Consider the following 22,498-nt stretch of genomic DNA (forward strand, 5'->3'; position numbering starts at 1 on the left):
AGGGCAGGGCGGGCAAGGTGAAGTGGTTACATTCTTCCTGCTAGGCAGCGGGCAGCTGCTGAAGGACATGGACCACAATAGGTGGTGTGGGCCTCAGAAAGTCCCCTGGAGGCCGCAGGGAGGTGGGACTGGGTGGGGAGGCCAGAGGGGGCCAGTCCAGAAGCGCCGAGGCCACGCGGCGGCCATGAAGGGAACAGCTCTGCCAGATGAGAGGGCAGAATGGTCCTGCTTACCTGGCTCCCAGTTCCCCTTTCTCCTCACGATTCCCCTAGGGCCAGGAAAATTCCAGGGCAGTGAAGTAAAAGTGCAACAGAAAGTGGTGTCCTCTGAGGTTGGGACCAATCCCTTTTCATTTCCCGAGGCCTGGGAAACCCGCGAAGTGAAGCAGGGGCCACCGTGGTGCCATCTTGGGGCCCTCGCTGCTCTGGGGCGGGGTCCCCCCGGTTCCTTCCTCAGTCAGGCACATTCCTGGCCCATCTGGCGCCTCAGTGCCTTGTCCCCAAAGAGAAGTTGACGGCCAGCTTCTCTTTTCTCCGGGAACTTCCTGAAAGACAAAGCAGCAAACCCAGAGGAGGACGGGGTCTCAGGCCCGGGCCCTGACTCTGGCCCAGTCTCAGGGGCTTGGTGGTCACATCCCACATGTATTTGGAGATCACATTTGTCCTTACAGAGAACGTAGAAACTGGGAAAACAAAAAGGAGAAAATATAAATCCCCAGCTGTCTGCCAGTCGACTCGGAACCTTTCGGTTCACTTTTATCTCCACGGGTAATATACATCTTTTACTAAATCAGAATCATGCTGTCTATACAGTTTTATATCCTGTTTCTTTATGCCTAGCATTACATCATTAACATTTCCCCACATCATTAATATTCTCTGAAACTGCTTTTTTCATGTTCCATGTTATTCCTTGACAATTTATTTAACCAGCCCCCTACTGTAGGGTATTTTAGTGCTGTTTCCCATTTTGCTATCAGTCCTATTTGAAGAGCATCATCACACATAAATCTCCACTTTTTTTTTTTTTGAGGATAACAGTTCTTTTAAATCAGATAACAGATGGTTGTGACTCAGTCAGTGTTAGTTTGTATTTCTTTTCATTTTTATTATTAGTTTACTGAACTTGCAACAGCTGACATGGTGAATTAAAACTGCTTTAAAAGAACGGTGACTAGAGCGGTAGTGGGTAGTGAGGACATGGTAAGCAGCATAAATGTTACTTGCAGAAAGGTGATTTTTGGTGATAATTTATCAAATTCAGTTAAAGGAACAGGCGTCGACACTTGCTGTCCTTTGGGGCCTGGGAAGATTCCAGGATGTGATGAGCTGGACATTCAGCCACCGTCCCACACTGTTCCCACTGGCCTAACTGGGCATCCCCAGTTTCTGAGACTCTGTCGTGGTGACAGCCTCTGCAGGTTGTCCCAGCTGTGTGCCAGCCCAGGGTCCCAGGCCCTCAGGCTCTGTGTCTCATGACATGGCAGGGTGCCCTAGACGAAGGAGTGGCACACAGCCCTGATTTGGGCTGACCTCTGGCTCACGAAGCTGCTTTTGGGCCTCAGAGGTCATTGCCTTTGAACCTGTCAGATAAGTGCTACCTGAGACACTCAGCATGGGGTCAGCCCCTCGGGTGTCCCTCCGTGCCCTTTGAGAAGTAGCCCCTTGTAGAGGAGACGGATGTGTAGTGCTTGCGGCCCCGAGCACTCACGTAGGTTACGTCAATATTTTCTTAGCATAAGGTCCACCTTGTATGACTCCTAAACTCCTTGAGGGCAGGGCCAATGTCAGGCTTCCCTCAGCGCCGTGGTGTAATGAAGAGCGCATGAGCCAGCCTGTGTTTGCATCCTGTTAGCCGTGTGGCCCACGGGCACTTCCTCAACCCCCCCCAAGCCTCAGTCTCCCCATCTGGGCAGTGATGGTAGCCATCGGTAGGGCTCTGTGTGGGTTACAGCGCCCACCATGATGCGCAGTAATTGGTGGCAGTGTGTGAGAATCGGTATGCTTTAAATACCTACTGAAGATCCTTTCCATTTTTACTTTCATCCTTCTACTGACTTACTGACTCAAGCCACAGTTTTCCCTATGTTCACATTTGCGCGGTTTATAAATATATGTAGATTAGGAAAAAATTGAAACATGCTATCATGTTGATGATCCCTGGCAGCACAACATATCTCTTAAGTTGGCTTTTGTATTATAAACTTGAGTACAGGACAATGTCAAGCTTTTCTTTGCTGTCCTAAAACTCTCAACACAGTGCCTGACTCCATAGTAGAAAAATAACAAATAGTTCTTGAATATTTCACTAAAATAAAGGTTCAAGCACGAAGTTAGCATTTCATGGCAGGATTAGCTTATTTATTCATGCGTTCAAGTAGAGACCTGATATGTAAGTTTAAATTGTGCCCTTAGGTCTCTGTAGCCCGAGACTTGGTCCTATAGATGTAAACTGCTTTAAATATCCTTGATTTCAGCGTGAAATCATGTGAACACAAGGAAAGGGCTCAGTGATTGGCAGCTGTTTTTGTTGATGTTGTGGAACGTTTTGGCGGAGGGGACATAAACCAATAAAATACCCAGTTCCTGTTACCAGCAAGTATTTTAAAGATGGAATTCAGATGTAGAACCCGGCAGCACCCCCACTCCCATTAACCTTGACCCTCTGAAGCACCAAAAGACTCATCTCAGTCATGGTCTTCTGCCAGGGCAACTAGTCCCAGCCCAAGAGCCACAGAGCAGGGAGACAGGACGTAGCAGACGCGTTGCCTGACTGCTCCCGCCAGGGTGCAGGCGGGGCAGGTTGGTTTCCCATCTATAAAACGAGAAAAGCATTTTTGGTGACAAGTACTGCTTTGGGGTTTCCTGGGAGGCAATACAGTATGTGGAAGAAAACCGTATTAGGATTCCAGGGGATACCTGGATTCTAGGCCTCACTCTGCTTCTAGGTCAACACCTGGGACTTACCTCCCCTCTCTGAGCCTCAGTTTCTTCTCTGTAAAGTGAGGTTGGAGTGGATGGTTTTTAAGGGCCTTTCTGGCTCCGAAAGCCTGTCTAAAGTGGGCTTTTGGTGAGGAGATAGGACTGGCACGAAGGGCTTCTCAAATCCTATTTTCTCTTTGTCATTTACGAACCAGAAAATGACAGATGGCGAGACCTGGACAGGAAGTGCCCTCTTCAGATTGACCAGCCGAGTGCCAGCATCTGGGAATGCCTCCCTGAGAAGTGTCAGGATGGCGCTCTGTGGCACCGGGAGGCAGCGACCGCCTGCGCGGTGACCAACCTGATCAAAGACCTCAGCCTCAGCGACCACAATGGGAACCCCTCAGCACCCCCCAGCAAGCGCCAGTGCCGGTCACTGTCCTTCTCCGATGAAATGTCCAGCTGCCGGACATCATGGCGGCCCTTGGGGTCCAAAGTGTGGACTCCGGTGGAAAAGCGGCGGTGCTACAGCGGGGGCAGCGTCCAGCGCTACTCCAGCGGCTTCGGCACCATGCAGCGCAGTTCCAGCTTCAGCCTCCCCTCCCGGGCCAATGTGCTGTCCTCACCCTACGACCCAGCGGGATTTCACCACCGGTTTGGAGGCCAGCCCTGCCAAGGGGCGCCCGGCTCGGCCACCTGTGGACAGGCGGGCGACATTTGGAGCCCCGACCTGAATCCCGTGGGAGGGGGCCGGCTTGACATGCAGCGGTCGCTCTCCTGCTCGCATGAGCAGTTCTCCTTCGCAGAGTACTGTGTGCCCTCAGCCAGCAGCACCCCTGCCTCGACGCCAGAGCTGGCCAGGCGCTCCAGTGGGCTCTCCCGAAGCCGCTCCCAGCCGTGCGTCCTTAACGACAAGAAGGTCGGCGTTAAACGGCGGCGCCCTGAAGAGGTGCAGGAGCAGAGGCCTTCCCTAGACCTGGCCAAGATGGCACAGGTAAGAACCCTGGCCACATGGAAGGTGCTTATGGAGCCTCGGCTGGTCCTGGCCCATCCCAGGCAAGTAAGGCGCCAGCCGCAGAAGCGCCCAGGAATTAATGTCGTTATATTTTTAAGTCCTATTCAAAGAAAGAGGAAATCTGGGTATTTTGTGTGTCTGTTTCTCTCCTTTTGAAACAGAAAAGTTCCCTCCCGGTGAACACAGTGCAAGTGGTACAAAAGTAGACAGATGGTGAGAGGCAGGGCGCTGGCCAGCAGACCAGTGTCACCAAACCTGGTGACCCCCTTCCTTCCGTCACTGTGCTGGAGTCTGTCAGGAGCCCTCCTTGCAGCCACTGGAAGAAAATACTTGCACAGGCCGGATTCAGTGTCACTTGGATTAGGCTGATACCGAGATTGGGGCCGTGCATCATGGTTTTAGAGAGAGAGAGAGAGAGAGAGAGAGAGAGAGAGAGAGAGAGAGAGAGATGGAGAAGGCACTTACTCATTTGATTAAGCTGTCAAAAATGTGAGATCATCAAGAAACTGATCACGACCCTCTGTGCCGCCTCTGTCACCAGCCTCAGTGTTCACTGTAGGCAAGACCTTGGGCCACATGCCCCTGTCACTTGCACTTTATCCTCTGTGTCTTGGAGCCCTGTTTTGTGCTAACATTGATCTTGGGTATTGATTTGAATGAGATAAACTTGGAATTAATACACTGTCATTAGGAGAGTGCCTGAGCCTGAGCACCACCTGTGTTTGGTTCTTACTTGGGAGGCTGAAGAAGAGAGAGTGACGGTGAGGCCCAGGGAGCAGGGTTGGCCCTTGTGACCTGTCCACTCAAGGATGCTGAATGTGTAGGTAGGAGGTGACGCTCCCGGGGCTTAGTGCTGTGATTTGACCATGGTCTTTCCTGACCCTGTGTAAGCGTCCTTCATCGCTGGGCTGGAGAGGCGTGGAGGCCCGCTTGGTGGGGAGGGGTTGGCTGTGCTCGTGCAGCGTGTGGAAACATCTGGGCAGGCAGGCCCATGGTGTCCACTTTTCTTCAGGCCAGCACGACTGCCTTCCTTCAGTGCCCAGTGCTGCTTTTTCAGCAGGCGTCCTTTCATTTTAGAAGGAAAATACATTTTCCATTTATGGAGTTTCCTTCTCTCTCCTTTAGTTCCCCCTCCCAGCCTAGCAGTGCCTCCCTCACCAAAGAAGAGGTGCAGGATCTAAAGCTTGGAGCACACACCTGGCCTCAGAGCCCAGACTTTCTGGCCACCACTGCTCAAGAGCCCAGGCCCCAGCTTGGGGCAGCCGGAGGACAAGCCCATAACGTGCTCGCCTCCCCCGTGCCTGCGGGGTTCACTTGGGGGAGGTCCCAAAGGAGGCCTGGGCACACCGCCATCTTCTGCCCCAAATTTTCAAGTTTGCATTTCTTCTATTGCCACTCCAGGTGTGTCCCTTTCTTTTTCCTCAGGACTTTACAGTTAGACAACGATTGAATGCTTTCATTTACGTTGGACACATGAGTGGAATTTTTCTTCTCTAGAGAAATTTAAATAGGTAAAAAGGCTGGAAAGGTGACAGATTTGGGTGACTTCTGAAGTAAACCCAGAGCCCTGAGATCAGGGCGTGCTAAATGGCTTCAGTTAAATTTTTAATGCTGAGCTTATTTTATTAGCTAATAAGCTAGATAGGCAATAAAAACAACTTACACGTGTTATTATATTTTACTAGCCACAAGTTGGAATAACACCGCTGGCATCACTGGAGACATTTCCCGTCCTCACTTGGGTAGAAACCGTTTAAAAACATATTGCTTGGTGGGGCTGTGCCCAGATGTATAGATTGCTTCATTGGCTCCAGGCAGGCCTCCAAGATCCTGAGGAGGCCGCCCTGGTTCTGCCTGTCTTTTCCTGGCCAAGGCCTGGGTAGGGCAGAGTCCAGGGAAAGAGAGAAGGGGCCTCTGGGAAGCATGTGTGCCAAAGGGCTGTGGCCAGCACCCTGGGGATGGACCCTGAACTCCCCCTTCCCCCACCACCAACCAGACCCCAGCCAGCCCTCCCTCCATGGGGCTCTGCCTGCTCGGGCTTTCCACTGGGTGATTTATGGCCTTGGGAAGTGGGCCTTGCTTTTCCAGGCCCAGGTCAGCCCCCATGCATCTAAAAAGAGGCCTGGACCCAACCTGGAATATGCGGGGCCCTGTGCCCGGTACCCTGGGAGCTGGCGTGTCACTTGTGCCATGCACTTGCTCATGGCCTGATGACAGCTGATGTGGGACTTCCTGTCCACAGACCCTCGCCTCCTTGGACTGTGTGACTGCCTTTGTGGCCGCCAGGAAGTAAGCAGGGTCTGCCCGTCCCTGGAAAGGCAGGCTCGTGCCTCCACGTTTCCCGCCATCATTGCCTCAAGCTGGATCGTAGGCTGTCTTTCATGGGTCTTTTTTTTTTGGTTAAGACTTTTCTTGGGGAATTGGGGAATGGGAACAGTGCTGGGTCATGGGTCTTTTGATCTTGGTTTACGCATTCGCTTATTTTGGGGGAGGGGATTTCGATTGCACATTCTTATAAAGGAGCCTCTCTGTGCACAACAGGCTCAGATTAAAGGTGCAAAATGCCTTCAGATAGACCTTTGGAGCGGCTGGGAGTTCTGACAAACCCGATTCCCTGGAGGTGCTGATGGGCTGGGGCCTTCGGGGCCCAGAGCAAGGATGGCAGCCAGAGCCCCTCCAAACTATCAGCAGTAAAGGGACCAGAGAGAGAGCCCAAGAGAGTCAGGCCAGCAAGAGAGGACAGACAGCTCTGAGGTCCAGGCCCTGCCTTTGTGCACACCCACGTGCGTATAGTAGGATCAGGCGTCCGGGGTGGAGCACTGCCTGAGCTACAGACGCGGAGCTGGCAGCAGAGGGTGTCAGAGGCAGATGAGACCTTGGGCCTTATTCATTCCAGCCCCTCCAGCGGAAACAGGCCCTTCTGGAACATGGTGTCTGCTTTTAGATCCACACTCGGTGGGTACATCACATCAGGCCTCCAGGGATGGGGCGGGAGGCTGGCAGCCTTGGGCAAATTGCAGCAAATACCACCACCACCACCATCAACATAGGACTGTTGGGAGCAGTAAGGGAAGTAATGTGTCTGTGTGTACGCGCATAATGTGTGAATGTATGTGTGTGTGCATCCATGTAGGTATGTGTGTTGCTACATACAGAGATGTGTGTATAAAAGTATGTGTGTAGACACACATACATATATATTGATATATGTGTGTGTGTGTGTGTGTGTAACCACACACACACATCACGCGGTGAGTGCTGACATAGTATCATCACAATTGTAGTGTTTGGGTGGGAAGACGTGGACTCATTCTGGGTGACTGCAGAGGCAGAACCCAGGAGGCACACTCAGTCCATTTAAGGACTCCCCTTTTTCTTTATTTGTCCATCTTTTTTGTTCTGGTTTTACCCTCCCTTTTCTGTCCTTGCCATTTACTTCTTGTTTGTTCCTCTTCTTGCCTTGACCTTTTCTTTTGAAAAGGGGAGGAGGCCTGCACTGCGTTTCAGCTCAGCCTGCGGTGAGCTCCGTGACCAGACCTGAGGGTTGGGACATGGTGACAGAATCAGAATCACCATTGCCAGAGATTGGCTGTGTGTGAGCGTTCTTGTCTTAACATCTGTCACCGTGAAACTAGGGTGGAAATGACCTTGGGAGCCCCCCAGATGCTCCCCTGGATACCTGGTCCTGTCCCAGCTTCGTCTCCGGAGCACAGCTGTGCAGCTGGCTGGCAGCGGCGGCTCTTGTCTAGGAGTGAGGCTGAAACGCAGTGTGTGGGGGGTTACGAATTGCTTTCAGACTGTGTTTGCTCGTGTCTCCTTAAAACCTCATTGCCAGCTCGCGGGCAGGGATGTGGGTCCCGAGTGAGGGAGGGTGATTGTTGTGAAGAAGGCCCCCAAGGAGAATGACACCAGGACCTGGTCCAGAGAGGCCCGTCCTCCGTCATTGTAACTGCAGCCGCTGGGTTCCCAGCGCGGGCTGCGTGGGGCCAGGCCGGCCCCATCCTGCCAGGTCTGGTCCTGCAGACCTCTCCGTGCAGCTTTCCTCATGCGCTCGGTCGAGGCCCCTTCTGCCTGGTATTTTATGTGAAGCCGCAGCCTCCCTTTTGCAAAATGACGGTGCTTGCGCCATCGAAGGCCTAGCCTGAGTACATGAGTTGTTTATTAGCAGGACTTTTGCTGACATGACAAGTTATTGCTTTTTTGAGACCTGTTTTGACCACCAAGCAGTGGTTGATCCCAGTGGGACCTGAGCTGTGCGTGGCCATTTAGACATGGTTTGCATGTGTGTGAGCAAAGATTTCAGAAAAAGCAGCAATTCAAGATTAGCCGCTGAATGGCGTGCCCCTGGCTGTCACGGTTCTCGCTGTATTTTTAACTCCAAGCTGGTCAGCTTGAAAGAGCAACAAATTGTATTTCTCAACAGTGCTTCAAACAGAAGGAGACATTTGTGAGGAGGGGTCGGTCGGGATGTCGAGACAGAGGCTTGATTGACTGCCACTGCCCACACACTGAGTCCCCGAGCCGCCTCCGAACAGGCAGCGACTGTTGTGTTAACAGATGTTGGAGGGCCCGTGAAAGCTGGCTGGAGGCAGGTGGGGCAGGAAAGCGGCGTGACGTAGAAGCGACGCTGAGAGCAGATGAGCCAGGAGAGCCCGTTGGACGGGGCTGTGGGGGCTCCAGTGGGCAAGGGGCGGCTGCAGGACGTCATCAGAGGGGTTATCACAGACGCTCAGCAGTTCCTCGTGGCTCTTTGCTGGCGCGGTCGTCCCTGGGCGAGGCTCCCTCTGGTTCCCTGCTCTCCACCCTGTGTGCCCGTGGGAGGCTGCCATGTGGGGTGGCCCTTCACACTGCTGGCGGCACGAACTTCTTGCTCAGGCAGCTGCAGGCCAGCTGTGCTTTTCCTTGGCAAAACCCCTGGGCTCAGGCCCGGCTTGTCTGGGCCTTTATGGCTTCATGTCCACTCTGCCAGTGGTCAGCCACCTCCTGGTTTCAGTTCCCTGCTGCCTTGCTCCCTAAAGCGCCCCTCCTGCCAGCCTGGGGAGCCCTGCTGACAGCAAGCGGAGGAATCCAGAGAGAGATTGCCCTTTACAACATTGAATACAGACGGGTGTGAAGATACGGTGAAAGGTAGTCCCAGAAAGCCCTGGAATTCCATTTGGAATGAAATAAATGCTGAATAAAAGTAAAGACAAAAAAGCACCGTGGGCACACAGGAGTAGTTGTTTCTGATGAGGAAATAGTCAAGATAGGCTTGAAGAAAGGAAGAGAGCCTTTAAGGCTGTCATTGCTTATGATGCCAGGGGTGGCAGCTCTGGGCGTCGACCCTGCACGCCTCTGTCTGTGCCCTTGACAGACATTGCTAATCAATCGTGGCAGTCTTTCAGGGTGAACTCAGAGGAAGTCTTAAGAGCCCTCCCCTCAGTGATCTTGGCAGCCACTGCTCATTGATCTGCCATCTCACTTGAGGGTTAGATGTCCAGAGTCCAGGGAAAGGCAGTGAACTTGCCCAAAGCCACACGGTTAGTCAGGAGGCTGGGAAAGCCAGGCCCTGGGCGCGCTAACCTCCTGCTGCCCTGCGTTGTCCTCTGTGAGGACCTCCCAGTTGGCCTTTCCTGGTAGCTGACACTTGCAGGACATAGAGGGCGTGGCGAGGGAAGGTGTGTGCTCTGGAGTCAGACAGGCTCAGCTCCATTCTGACACTTTTGAACTATGTGCCCTTGGCAGGTCAGCCTGGTAGCCTCCACCTCCTTGTCTGTGGGATGGGAAAGGGGAGAAGTCACAAAGTGCGGATCGCCCATGGTTGGCACCTTGACTAACAACCCAGCCGTGCCCCTCGGCCTGTCTCCTGTAGCTCCATCGGGCAGCCAGCTGGGCTTGCCACCCCTGCTGTAGGTGGTATCAGTGCCGGGCAGATCTTGCCAGCGGTGGAGCCAGTGGGCCCAGAGCCAGCAGACTAGTTTCAGCTTTCTCCTGTCACTTTGCTCTCAGAAATAGGCATGTCAGTAACACCATAACACCCCTCACGGGGTCCTTATAATTCAAGGAAACCCCTGTTCAGACACCTGGGTCACTCCTTGCTGTCCCCGGTCGCAACCACCAGATTGCATAAGCAGTCTGCTTAAGGTCACTCGGATTGGGGCCGAGTGTTGACACAATAGCTTTGATCTCTCAGGGAAAAGAAAAATAGGAGTTCAGCTGGGGACATGCCAGGGAGGCAACTTTTAATGCCACTTGGTGATTTTCCATGTTTAATTGAGAACCTTTCTTAGCCGAATAGTGTTTGAGATGTGAGGCGATGAAGTTCTGGGGGTGCCCAGAGCTGACTGGAGGAGGAACCTCTGCTTCGTAAGCTGGTTGCTCTAGATGGGACCCTCCACCGCCACCCGCTGTCCCCTGCCCCGCTCCCCAGATGTGTTGGGAGCACACTTGGCTTGCCAGCCCTGCTCTGATGCTGGACCCGGGAGCCTGGGAGATGGGGGCCCTGTCCTCAGGAGACCACAGCCTGTGGGCGGGAGGATGGCGCATCTGAGGACATCTTCAGCCCTGCCTCACGGAAGCCACAATAGGAAGGGCCTGTGGACCACTTAACCCTTGCCTCTTTGACCAGCTCGACTCCAAGGGCCCACAGAGGCGGGTTTAGAGAAACACTCAGCCTGCCAGAGAAGAAGCAGAGTGCAGGCGGAGACACGTGGCCAGAGGGCTGGTGGAGAGCGGGGCCTCGTGTCAGTGGGACGGACTCGATCCGCATCCCGGGCGACGTACGCAAGCTCCCCGCACCTGTTTCTCCATCCGCAGGCAGCGCGGCCATGCCGTCTCCCGTTGCATTGCTGGCAGCATTTTATAGGAGATCGTTCATAAGACAGTCTGGGGAATAGAATCAGTAATGTTGTGAATATTTTTTAGGGGGCCAGATGGACCCATGTCTTGTTAGGGAGACCACTTCATAGACGGTGTAGAGGCCTGACCACTGCACTGTGCATCTGAAGCTGTCGTTGAATAATATTATGTCAACTATAATTTAATACATATACAGTCATGGGATGTGGAGTATAGTGTGGGAATGGAGTCAGTAGAATTGTAATAGATAAGTATGATATCGGGGGTGGGAGGGCAGTGGATGGGGGAGGGGAATGTCACTTTGTGAGGGGTGAAAAGGATAACTATTGCATTGTTTTGTATACCTGAAACTAATAATAATAATAATAATAATAATAATAATAATAATAATGAGATCATTCATGTGAAACACAGCTCAGAACCCTGTCGGCCCAAGGTCAGTACTCAGTGAGAGTCAGCTGCCATCAACGATATTGGGAGTGACGTTTTAGGACTAGGAAGAGAAATTTGTCAAAAGGAAGGTACTGTCATTTATCAAATGGGAACAATCCTGTGTGGGATTGAATACGGGGACTCTGTCTCTACAGCTCTGAGGTCTCAGCTGTGTCCCGCTCCCATGAGGGCCTGGGCCAGAGGCTTGCGTGGCTCATCCGAGAGCTGAGTCTGAGTTGCTGGGTTGCATTGTTGTGGTTTGGACCAGGCCTCTTCGACTCCAAGGTCAGGGTTCTGCCCCGTGGCCACACGGTAGCTGCCGCCTGGATCACAAGGCAGGCAGTGGCCTGTCGTTGGAACAGGGCTGAATTTGGAGTCAGAAGACCTTGGAGACCTGGCTCAGTGCCAGCTATGCTGTGACCAGGACCCAGTTGTCCCACTTCTCAGCCAGGTTGCTGACCATGCACGCCTCTGCCCAGGTGTGGCTGAGAACCAGCAGCTCCCCAGGCCTCTCCCCAAAGCCTGTCTGGGCCCGACGCCTGGGTGTTTCAGGAGTTCCCTGAGTGAGTGGGGGTTCGGGAGCAGCAGGGTGGGCACAGGCCCAGCCCAGGGACTCTGCAGAGGCTGGCGGTGGGCTCCTGTTCTGTGGAGACAACAGCAGGGGGCTTGAGGCCCCGCAGCCAGGAGGTCCCAGGTCAGCGTGGATTAGGAAAGGGCCCAGTTTCTAACTTACCAGACGCAGGACAGGTGCCCGCTTAAGCGCCGTGTGTAGCAGAGCAATGGCCTCCCCACCTGCTCACAAACCTTCCAGAGCACCCAAGGGCTTGGCGTTAGCGCGCGCTGAGGTGGGGCCATAGCCGCCTCAGAACTGTCTGGGAAAGTGTCTGCCATGGAGTGTTGGCCATCTCTGAGCAAGTCCTCATGATTGGGTTGTGAAAAGCAGTTCCACATGCGTCCTGCTCAATATCCCGTCTTGTGTTTGGCCGCAGAGTGAATGACTGGGAGCCCACTGTGGCTGTTTACGCCCTGTCCAGATGCTGTGTATGCTGGGTGGCTCTGGTCCCTGGGAGCATTTGGAAGAGGCCAGGCTTCCAGAGTGTTCTCTCAGAGCGCGTTGAGATCAGTGAAGAAGGAAATAAGCCACAGGAGGCCATCCATGGAAGAGCACAGGCTGGAGGCAGGAAGGGCTGGGAGAAAGAAGCCCCTTGTGGCTGGAGCAGAGTGGCTGAGAGGGGCATGGCGCCTGAGCACAGTGCGTCTCCTTGGTAGATCCTCCAAAGACCTTTAGCTTTTATTCTGCGTACGGGGGAGGGGGGGGAGCATTAGAGAGGTTTAGAGGGGGGAGCAGCAGCTGCCCCCAAAAAGCTCTTCTGGCCGCAGAGAGCAGCATGCACTGAGGGGTGTGGGGGAGGCGGGAGGCTGTTGGCAGACATAGTGGGCTAGACCAAGGCGGGGGCAGTGGGCATGGTGATTCCTATTACGGGGCTCGTACATTCTGGAGATGGGACCAACAGGACCAGCCAATGGGTCAATCATGTCATTAGCTTCCAAATCACCCTAGTCACAGACTTCACTGGGCAGAGAATCAGCCACCCTAATCCCCAAAGATAACTACCTTTAAGCTACCCTATTTAATATTTTCTGATTGTAAGTCCCTCTTGTTATCTAACCTGCAGCCCTTACTCTGCCTGTGGTGTGTTTTTTCTTGATCTGTTCTCAGTAGAAATGAAGTCTAGTGGATCACCACGATTCACTTTGTTTCCACAGTATCCTTGCAACGCCCAAGTCCTTGCACGTCCGTGCTTCACCAGCCCAGGCGGCCCTTTCCCACCCTATGGAAACGCAGTTCCTGCCCTTTCCCGTCACCCATGTCACCAAGCCTGTGACAGCTTTGCTGAAATTTTTCCGTCCTTGTCCTCTTGAAACTAGGTGCCCCATTCTGGACTCAGGCTGGAGGAGGCCAAAGCTATCTTAGGGCCTGTCTTATTCCTGCTTCTTTATCAAGAATGTTGGTGTGACACCTCCTGGGAGGGGACTTTAAGCCCTGGTGAGCCTTTGGGCCTGTGAGAGCCCCAGGGAGGGCCAGAGGCAGAGAAACACAGAGAAGTGTCACTGAGATGGACGGTGATTAATTATGAGGCAGGCCCAGCGTCGACACGTCTGATGCCTCTCTGTGTCTGTACCCAGTACAGGCCACTGGCCATCCTGGGGACCAGCACAGGATAAAACCTTAACTTAGCCCCTTTTGTCTTTTGCAACACAGTACTCAGTTGTCCGGAGCTTGGCATCAGCGTAGAATCTCCCCTGTTGACATGAGCTGTTTATCGATAACATTTTTGCGGAATCAGCGTCCTGAATTACTCCCCTTTCTTGCAGCTTCAGGCCGCAGTGGAGAACTAAAGAAAGTGAATGCCACACAGGAGGACAAGCCCTGTGCTGCAGTCCCCAAGCTGGCAGGAGCTTGGTTTGACTGGATTCAGAGTGGGTGTTAATTGCCTATTTGTGACCAAAAGATTCACAATGCCTCCTTTGAAAGTTAGACATAGTAGAACTCTTGGATAATTCCTTTTGGGGAGGAGGAGGGGTTTTTTTTTTTTTCTGTCTTGGAAAACAAAAGAAATGGTTGGTTCCAAAATATAATGCAACCACTAGAAGCTTCATTTGTGAGCAATAGCAGTGAACTCACATCAGTCATATGTCACCGAAGGCCACCAGGCACCCAGCCCCTTCCCTCAACACTGCAGGGTGCTATGATGTGTTTATCCTGGTGGAGCGGGTGGTGGGTGCTGCAGCTGTTTCGTTGCCTGAGTACTGTGCATGGAGAGAGTGTGGCAGGTCGCCTGGGTCAGCCAGGGCCCTGTCAGGGGACAGAAACCACCCATATGTCCACAGAGAATTCACTGTGAACAGTTGTTAACTAGGTTTCTGAGAAGCGAAGACGGGAACACCAGGTATCATGGAGGAAGCAACTGCAGAAAACTGCTCCCGCCCCGAGCCAGGGCAACAAAGGGAGAGGCTCAGCTCTGAACACTTAGAGTCCACAGGCCCCCGTGGCTGGACCCCAGACCCGAGTGGGGGACAGTGGCCCATGGGGGCTGAGGACCGGGAGGGTGATGGCGATGAAGCTGGCTCTGTGCATGTTGGGGGAGCTGCACACACAGCAACTGCTGCGGATGGAACACGCCGCCCCCGCTGAGTCAGGAGCATGGCTGGGTGACGGGGACAGCCACCGCCACAGGATGCAGACAGGAAGAGGCCAGGGCCTCCTCTGTCCTCCAGCTTGCCTGTCTTCTTTAGCACTCCTGTTGGTAGCTTCCCCCCAACCCCCAGCAGAGCACAGAATCGGGAGGCGAGTGGGCATGGAGCCGCCTGTGGGAGCACTCCTACCCCCCTGTGGCTCCTCTGTCCGAGGGGCTGGCCGCAGGGCAGCCTGTGAAGTCCAGGCCATTAGCGTCCTGGAGCCTGAAGCTGGAGTCCCTTCTCGCGCTCTTCTCTGCTCCTTACCTCCTTACCACTTCACCTTCACCCAGCAGGTACTGACTTACCTGGTGCCTGCCGGGGGCCTGGCACTCGGCTGGGCTCTGGGGGTATTTCTGCAAGACACACACGATTGCCACTTCCCTGTAGGCTACTTTCTAGATGGGGGATAGCTGATAAGCAAGCAAACAGCAGGCAAGGTCATTTCAGATGGTGATGTGTATCGTGAAGACAATAAACCAGGCCGGTGTGATACCAAACGCCAGACGGCAGGAGAGGAGATGGAAGTGTCTGGCTTTAGGTTGGAGGGACAGAGGTGGCCTCGGTGAGGAGGCACCTTTTGCTTCAAGGGCCAAGTGATGAGATGTATTCAGCCAGGTAAAGGCACCAAGGGAGAGCATGCCAAGAGAGGTAAGAGCAAGCACAGACGTGCGGAGGTGGGCATGGGATTGACAAGTTTAAGGCAAAGCAAGCCAGTGTGCTGGGGTCCTGTGCAAGGGGGTGAGGGAGGGGCTGCAAGGAGTCGGCAGGGCCAGCTCGGGTGCGCCTTGCACTGAGTCCAGGGGGAAGCTTTTGGGGTGTGCGAACCAGGATCTGATGTGACTCACTGGGCCTGGACCCTCTGAATCAACTGCCTTGGGGATTTGACCTCAGATCACACCTGGGGAAACTGGTACCAAGCGGTCATGGCGAGAAGGTGTGTGAGGAAGAAAGCACCCCGAGGAAGGGCGGGGAGGCGGGAGGAGTAAGGCAGGCACCTCTTGCCATGTGCCTTTCATGGTGGAGTGCTACCTCCTGTCCCCTCACCAGTGGCAGTGAGTGGCCCTTGGCCCGCCCCCCTGTCGGCTTATTCTGTCTCCACATCTTCACACATCAGCCTGGCTCTGGAAAGCGGGGTCCTAAGCTCTAACTGTACTGGGCCACGTGAGCAGGGGTGCTTGGTTGTTCGGGGACCTCCTTCAGGTGTGTGGCTGTCACAGCTGACCTCTCCAGGGAAGAGAATTGTTGGCTGTCTGCTCCACTGCCCAGTGGCAGAGTGGTGACTGGAGCCCCGCTCGCACTTTGGCCCCCATGTCCTGTGGGCCACGGCCCCTCAGAAAGGCCCCTTCCTGGGGTGAGCTCTGCCACCACTTGGGAAGCATGGGCCCAGGCGAGTCTAGGACCCACTCCAGGTTTCTAGCTCCCTGAGAGCAAGGTGGGGACGGTGACATCCTCACCACAGGGCCGCACTCAGCCTTTGGCTGAGGGCCTGGTACACAGGATGTTCTCAGGAAGTGTGGCTATTTATCAGGTCCGCTGGGCCCACACGCTGATGAAGTGGCCTCAATTCTAATATCAGGTGCTCCAAACCTTGTTGCCTAGACTTGTATTCCCATCCCTTGGGCAGACATCACATTTCTTGAGCTCCAAGTTTTCTAGTTGGTGAACCAGGGCACTGGGGCCTCTCTGGGAGGACACTTCAGCTCTGCCCGAGCAGTGTGGTTCAGCTGACTGTTCTGGGTCCTTCCATTGTACAAGGCTCGGGCACAAGGGAGACCAGCCCAGCAGTCTGGCTCTGCCGTGCTGAGGGGAGGCACCTGGAAAATACAGGCTGTGTGCCTCAGGTGCACATAATCCTTAGTGCCCAAAGCGGAGCCTTTGTTACCCATTTTTGTGACCTGCTGGAAGATCTCTGAGCTGTGGCCACTGCCCTCGCACTCATCCCCGAAGTGAGGCATCTTTATGGATAGGGGAGGGGGCCCCAGTCAGCCTTGTATTTGCCCAAACCTGGGGCCTGGCCGGCCTCCCCTCTCCTCTGACACCCCAACCAGGCTGTTTTGGATGCAGCATCTGGGCACCGCTCTCCCTTCCTTGTGGGGCCCTGCTCGCCCCCCCCCCCCCCCGACCTCTGAAGTGATGGGTACGCTTGGACACGGGGAGAAGAGGCGTGAGAAATGGTCTTCTGTGTCCCAGAAGGAAAATTCCTAGCAAACGCCTTACTGAACTGCCTTGGCAACAAAGTACAAGGTGGCTTTGAGGGCTTGCTGTGTGGGCGACAGGCCAGGCCAGGCCTGGGCTGTGCTCTCACTGGGGGGGGGGGCCTTATAGCTCCCCCCCACACTCCACAGGGCTCTCTTCTCGCTCTATCACCCCAACTTCTCACCTGTCTCTTCTCATGTGGGTACCCCAGAAAGATCATGAGACCGGGGAGGGGCGCCTTGTGGGCCATCTGGGCCTTCTCAAATCATGCCTTTGTGTCTCAGAGTGTCACATGTCCCCTGGGGAAGGACAGATCATGCCCAGGACTCAGTGCTGTGGTCCAGTCATCCGGACAGTTCTAACCGCGTCCACTCTGGACAAGCACACCCACCGTAGCCCCTTGACAGTTGGGACCAGCTTTAAATAGGCCTGATCCACCTGGAGACATTCCATCTCACTTTGATGTGGAGCAGCCTTGGACCATGGAACCTTCCGAGATGGCAAATAAAAATGGGAACGAGTGAAGGCCGGGGAGCCAGCAGAAGAAAAGACCCCTTTTTGGTTGCGTTCGGGCCTGCTCGGACGATGTGTCTGGGGAGCATTTTAGCAGATGTGAGCTGAGTGTGCAGCATTAACTATTTGGCAAGAGAAAGGAGGCAGCATCTGAAATGGTGTGGGGTGAATTGTCACTTAGTAGAGACACCAGCACCTCAGTGTGATGCACACAGGGAAGCTACGAGCAAATACATGTGCCAGTGTCCCCCCCAAACCTGGGACGGCAGGAAACAGCACTCGAAGCTCTGCCCCCTTAGCCTTGGTCTCCTCACCATGGTGGCCGCTGCTGGGACTAAATAAGATGATGAGAGCAGGGCACTCACTGGGCACGGAGTACACCGGCGGGGGTGCTCCGGCGGCAGGGGCTAGGGACATGTGGTGCAGGACTCTGTGCCTTTTCAGGGGAGTGTAGGAGCTCTCTGGTGGGCCCAGGCACAGTGCCCCGGTTGCAGCCCGGTCTGCGCCTCAGCTGGAGTGAGAGGAGAGACGTGGCACAGAGACGCCGCCTGGACAGGAACCAGCCCATCTGCTGGAGCTGTGGTTTGGGGGGATGGTGGCATGGAGGCCTGAGAGTCAGTGGGGAGACATGGGCAGCTTTACACAGGTGACCGCGGTTTTGAACCTCAGTCTGGCTGTGGGTGGATTTGAGGGGGCATCCCAGGGCTAGAGAAGAGCCTGTACCCATGTATTTGGTGCCCTCAGTGGAGAAGGGGGGCTGTGGGAGCCCCCCTGTGCAGTGAACTGCTTGGGCCTGGAGCCTTCACGGAATTCGTTGCCTGGTTCCTACAGGCCCGAGGATCCGGGGCCCGGTGCGGACTGGACGGGGGCCTGCTGGCTGAGTGGGCCTCTGTGCGGCCGCGCAGGTGAGCTTTTCCTCTCCCTCACCAGACAGGGAAGCTCATCGGGGGAGAAGAGGATGGATGGCCAAGCTTGTCCTTGGGGAGGCGAGCGAAGTCAGAGATGGCTTCCTTTTCCTCTGTGGAGCCAAGAAAGGTGACACACCTGGACCGTGAGACTGTGGGCCTTCTGCCTTGGTCTGGGTCGCCTCCCTGCTCATCCTGCTGCCCACACTGTCCCTTCTCCCTGGGAATGAGGACAGTGTGGTTCATGTCAATAACCTTTAGCCAGAGCCCCACACCTTGTGTGGCCTGGTCCCACAAGGGTGGGGACTTTGGCCAACACACAGATGGTGACACCGATGGCTCTCACTGTGCAGCAGCGTGCTTGCATTTTGCCTGTGTGTCCCTGTGCCACACTGTGCTCTGTGGGCCAGGGGTGAGACTTGTCTGCATATAGTCACATATTGTCTTTATTAAAACCCCGGAAAGTGGGGATTGCTGTCCCTGTCTCATTGAAGAAGAGACTGAGGTTCAGAGTAGCAGCCAAGCTCACAGGGCCAGACGTGGCTGCAAGGCCCATACTTGTTCCGTTTGCCATCAGGGGGCCTAAACAGGACTTGGGGTGCCAGGCCCATCCCATCTCAGGTGTCCACATGGGGTCAGGGTGAGTGAGGCTGGAGACATGGAGCTGAGGGCTGGCCAGGAGCAGGTCTTCTCTCCTCGGCTGTGGTGGGCCCTGGGTGGGATGGATTGGTCCTAGACACACGGGGCTCTCTGGATTGAGAACAGTGAAGTGGCTAGGCTCAGGGGTCAGTGCCCAGTCCTAGGACAGCAGCTGGGATCTCACACGATATTGCCAGGGGAGCCGATCTGGCCCCTGCTCTGCCAGCTGTCAGAGCCGTCTAGACAGTCTGAGGTGACAGTTGTCAGCGTTCTGGATGAAGTAGGCTAAAATTGGATTATTACTGAAATCTGAAACTCCAGGTGGAAAAGGCCACACTGAGCAGTGCCCAAACAGGGACACTGATGGTGGCCTCGATGAAGCCAGGGACCTGCATGAGGAGTCCGTGCTTCTGAGGAGGTACCTGAGGCTCAGCACAAGGTAGGGGGGTGCAGGAAATGAAGGGCCCCTTCCTTCCTCTCCATGGACTTCCCTGGGGAGACCCACGGTGCAGGGCGGTGGCTGTGAGGACGGTCACACAGCCTGCCAGCTGGGAGGAGGGCGCAGTGCAGGGTGTGGGCCTCATCCCAGGTTCACAGTCCTCTTCTTCGGAGGCCTAGTGTCCGGGCAGCTGGACTTGCCTTTGCTCCAGGCTACTGGAGCCTTCTCTTCCTCTGGGGCTTTGGGTGGGACAGAGGGGAGTCAGCAGCCCCCCTCCCCTTGGGCCTGTGTCGGGAGGGGGTGTAGGGATTGCCCTCATCATAGAGCAGGACCTCAGAGGACCAAGGTCCAGTGGCTGTTGAGTTCTGTGTGGGATATGACTTAATATCTTATAATAATAGACTTAATATTCTAACTAGAGCTCTGCCAAGCCCCTGTGGCCTCCTGAGTGGGGGTTCAATGACCCTCTACAATTATGGCCCACGTGTCTTCCAGGAGTGGTGACACGCATCACCTCAAACCATCTAGATCAGGGGTGGCAAGCCACAGCACATAAAGGCCTGTTTTTGCAAATAAAGTTTTATTGGCACACAGCTGTCTATTTGTTTACTGTTGCCTCGGACTGCTTCCCTGTTACAGTGGGGACCAGGGGGCCAGCAGACCCCCAAATATGTAGTGTCTGGCCCTTCAAGAGAGTTTTACCAGCCCCATGCCTCAGTTGCCTCATTTGGAAAGCGACTGGAACTTGTTTGGCAGTTCCTCACTGAAAGCTAGTCCTAGAAAGGGCCGACACTATTATCCCGGCGGTCAGGAATGTGGGGTGATGTAACACGGCCCGCCTGGTTGTCTCAGGCCCTGCCCAGCCGAAACTTGGCCCCCACAAGGCCGTTTCCTGCGCTCCTTAAGTGGCAAGTAAGAACCTGGTGCTGGCGAGGGGGCCGCGGGAAAGGAGCGGCCAGAGCTCGTGAGCTTGGGCTGACTGGGGCCTGGCGTCAGGACAGTCGTTCTGCGTGTCTCGGTACACAAAGCACGGTACTTTTTTTTAAATGAAAACTGTTCTCCCAGCGGCGCACCTCTGGAAGCTTTTGCTGGGCTGTCTGTCCAGGCCCAGGGCTGCCGCCTTTTCCAGACTGCTCTTCTGTTGCTGCCATGCTGAAGGAGCACGGGCCAAAAGGAGGACTGCTCATTCTGCTTCCACTCACCGCCTCGACTCTGTCTTGTCCCTGGAAGAATTTTGCTGAGGCCGCTCCGCTCAGGGTGGTGGAGCAAAGCTCAGATGCAGACAGCAGGGGCGGCCCCGGGGTTCTCATCATTCGAGACAAACCCTTAGAAAGTTCACCCTGGCTGGGGACCCAGAAGTCCCTCTGCTGGCCAGATGTGCCCTGGCCCCGAGGCAGATAGCCAGTCGGAAGTTGGTAGAGGATATTAACGCTGTGGTAACAGAACTTGGCTGGGCGAGGTGGTTTTGGAGCGGCATTGTGAAAATATGGGTGGGATGGTTGGCTCAGATTTTCAAAAGCATCAGATGGCCGTGGTTTTTATCCTGCATTCCACCTCAAATTCAGTCAACAGAGACCAGCCTGTCCGGGGGCTGAGGCCGCCCTACGCCTGGGAAACCCGCAGCAGCCAGCCTAGGGCCAGGAGGCTGCGGCCTGGGCTGGAGCGCCTGTGGGGACCCAGGAATGTGGTTGGAAAGTTCTTAGTACAACCAAGAACCACTTCCACCATTGCTGTTGGCGCAGGCCCTGCTGTGAAGCTGCTGATGGGGAAACGAGGCGCGAGGCGGAAAGGATGGTGGAAATGAGTAGATGGTAGATGTGCATCTCCCTTTTAAATAAAGCTGCTCCCTTGTGATTTTATTACTCCCACCTTGTCCTGCAGGTGGGAGCTCTGCTCAGACTTCAAGGCTACCTGTTGCCGAGAAGCAGGAAGACAGGTGTGTTTGGGGGTGGGGGGAGGGGAGATTTTCCAAGGAAAATCTGTGTTTAGCATCACAAGCTGTACAGATTCTGCAAGTCCTATCAATTTAAGCTAAGCTCCTACTGTGTGCGTGATGCTGGGGGGCGGGGATGCATCTGCCAGCCTTCACCTGGGAGACACAGATGCATAAGCTGTTAGCTAGAATGAGGCATGTGCTAAACTGAGGCCCCAGGAACATTGGAGGACCCTGAGAAGGCCTGGGGTTGCAGGCATTTCTCTAACACTCACTGTGCACTGGGCACTGCTCTACGTGCTGTTGTAAGAGCTCACTTAAACGCTCACATCAACCCCATGAGACAGATACTGTTAGTGTCATGCCAGGCTGCTGCTGAGGACACGGAAGCAGAGACTTGATTAATAACTTTCCCAAGGCCGCAGAGCCAGGCCCTGGCAGGTGTGGGGTTTGAACCTGGTCGGTGTGGCTGGGAGTGTGTGCTCAGCCAGTGCACGGCAGACTCAGGAGACACAGGGAGCAGGGTCCGAGAACCGAGAGGCTGGAGCAGATTTCCCAGGAGTGTGGGTGGAGGTGAGGAATGCAGCCCTGGAGTCCTGCCATGGGCAGCTGGTGCCCTTCACCTTCCTGCACAGAAGCTCCGCCTCTGGGCTGCTGGGTGAGGTAAAGGGAAGTTGATCAGAGCACCTGGCCCACTCCTAGGATCTTGGCACCTTTGTGCCTGTCTCCTGAGATGGGTTTTGTGGACTCTCCTTCTGCTGAATTTGGACAGAAGGTTTTCAAAGGTCCAACACAGCTAAACAGGTCTCAACAAGGTGACGCTTCCCAGAACCTGAACATGAACGTGCTTGTGTCCCCAAGAGGGGGTGGAGGGTGCAGTATTCCACATGCCTGTGGGGGGGGTCTGGCCCCTTGGCAGAGCAGCCTTTGAGAACACCATTACCATGTTATCATCAGGGCTGGGCATGTGGCAGTGGCAGGAAGGCACTGGACCCACTTGTCGAATTGTTCTGTGGTCCGTGGCCTGGGAGCCCTGCAGAGGTGACTAGACTTGCGGTCGGAAACCTTCCGGGGTGGCATGATGTAGGGCAGCCCAGAAGATGGCCAGGCCTCCCCATTTGCCCAGTAGGAGCCCCATCCCCAAACACACCAGAGTTTTCTTGTTTAATGTCCAGCAAAGCCCCCTCCCTGGGCTCCCGCCCGTCTACCACTCTCCCCTGCCCTGGACAACCTGCTGGGTGAGGCTGGGGACTGACCTGGTTCTTTGTGGGAGAGAAGTCACCAGTCATGACCCAGCCACCTCCAGAGAGCCCACCCTGCTCTGTGGTCTCTGAGCCATTTGTGGGCAGTATGTCAGCTCCTTTCAGTGGTCAAGGAGAGAAAGGAGCCCTCAAGTCGGCCAGGCGGCTGTGGAGCAGGCTGGTTGTG

At 54.9% G+C, this 22,498-nt stretch overlaps 1 protein-coding gene across 2 annotated transcripts in view; it reads left to right on the forward strand.

Annotated features, from left to right (window-relative positions):
* Positions 1-22,498, forward strand: part of FAM53B (family with sequence similarity 53 member B) — a 108,458-nt gene that overhangs the window by 56,240 nt on the left and 29,720 nt on the right. For both annotated transcript variants that reach the window (XM_019654193.1, XM_019654194.1), the window contains exon 4: positions 3,137-3,915. In XM_019654193.1, the coding sequence (XP_019509738.1) occupies positions 3,137-3,915 (779 nt within the window). The remainder of the gene's footprint in view (positions 1-3,136; positions 3,916-22,498) is intronic.

Source organism: Hipposideros armiger, unplaced genomic scaffold (assembly GCF_001890085.2).
Source record: "Hipposideros armiger isolate ML-2016 unplaced genomic scaffold, ASM189008v1 scaffold_216, whole genome shotgun sequence".
Classification (NCBI taxonomy): domain Eukaryota; kingdom Metazoa; phylum Chordata; class Mammalia; order Chiroptera; family Hipposideridae; genus Hipposideros; species Hipposideros armiger.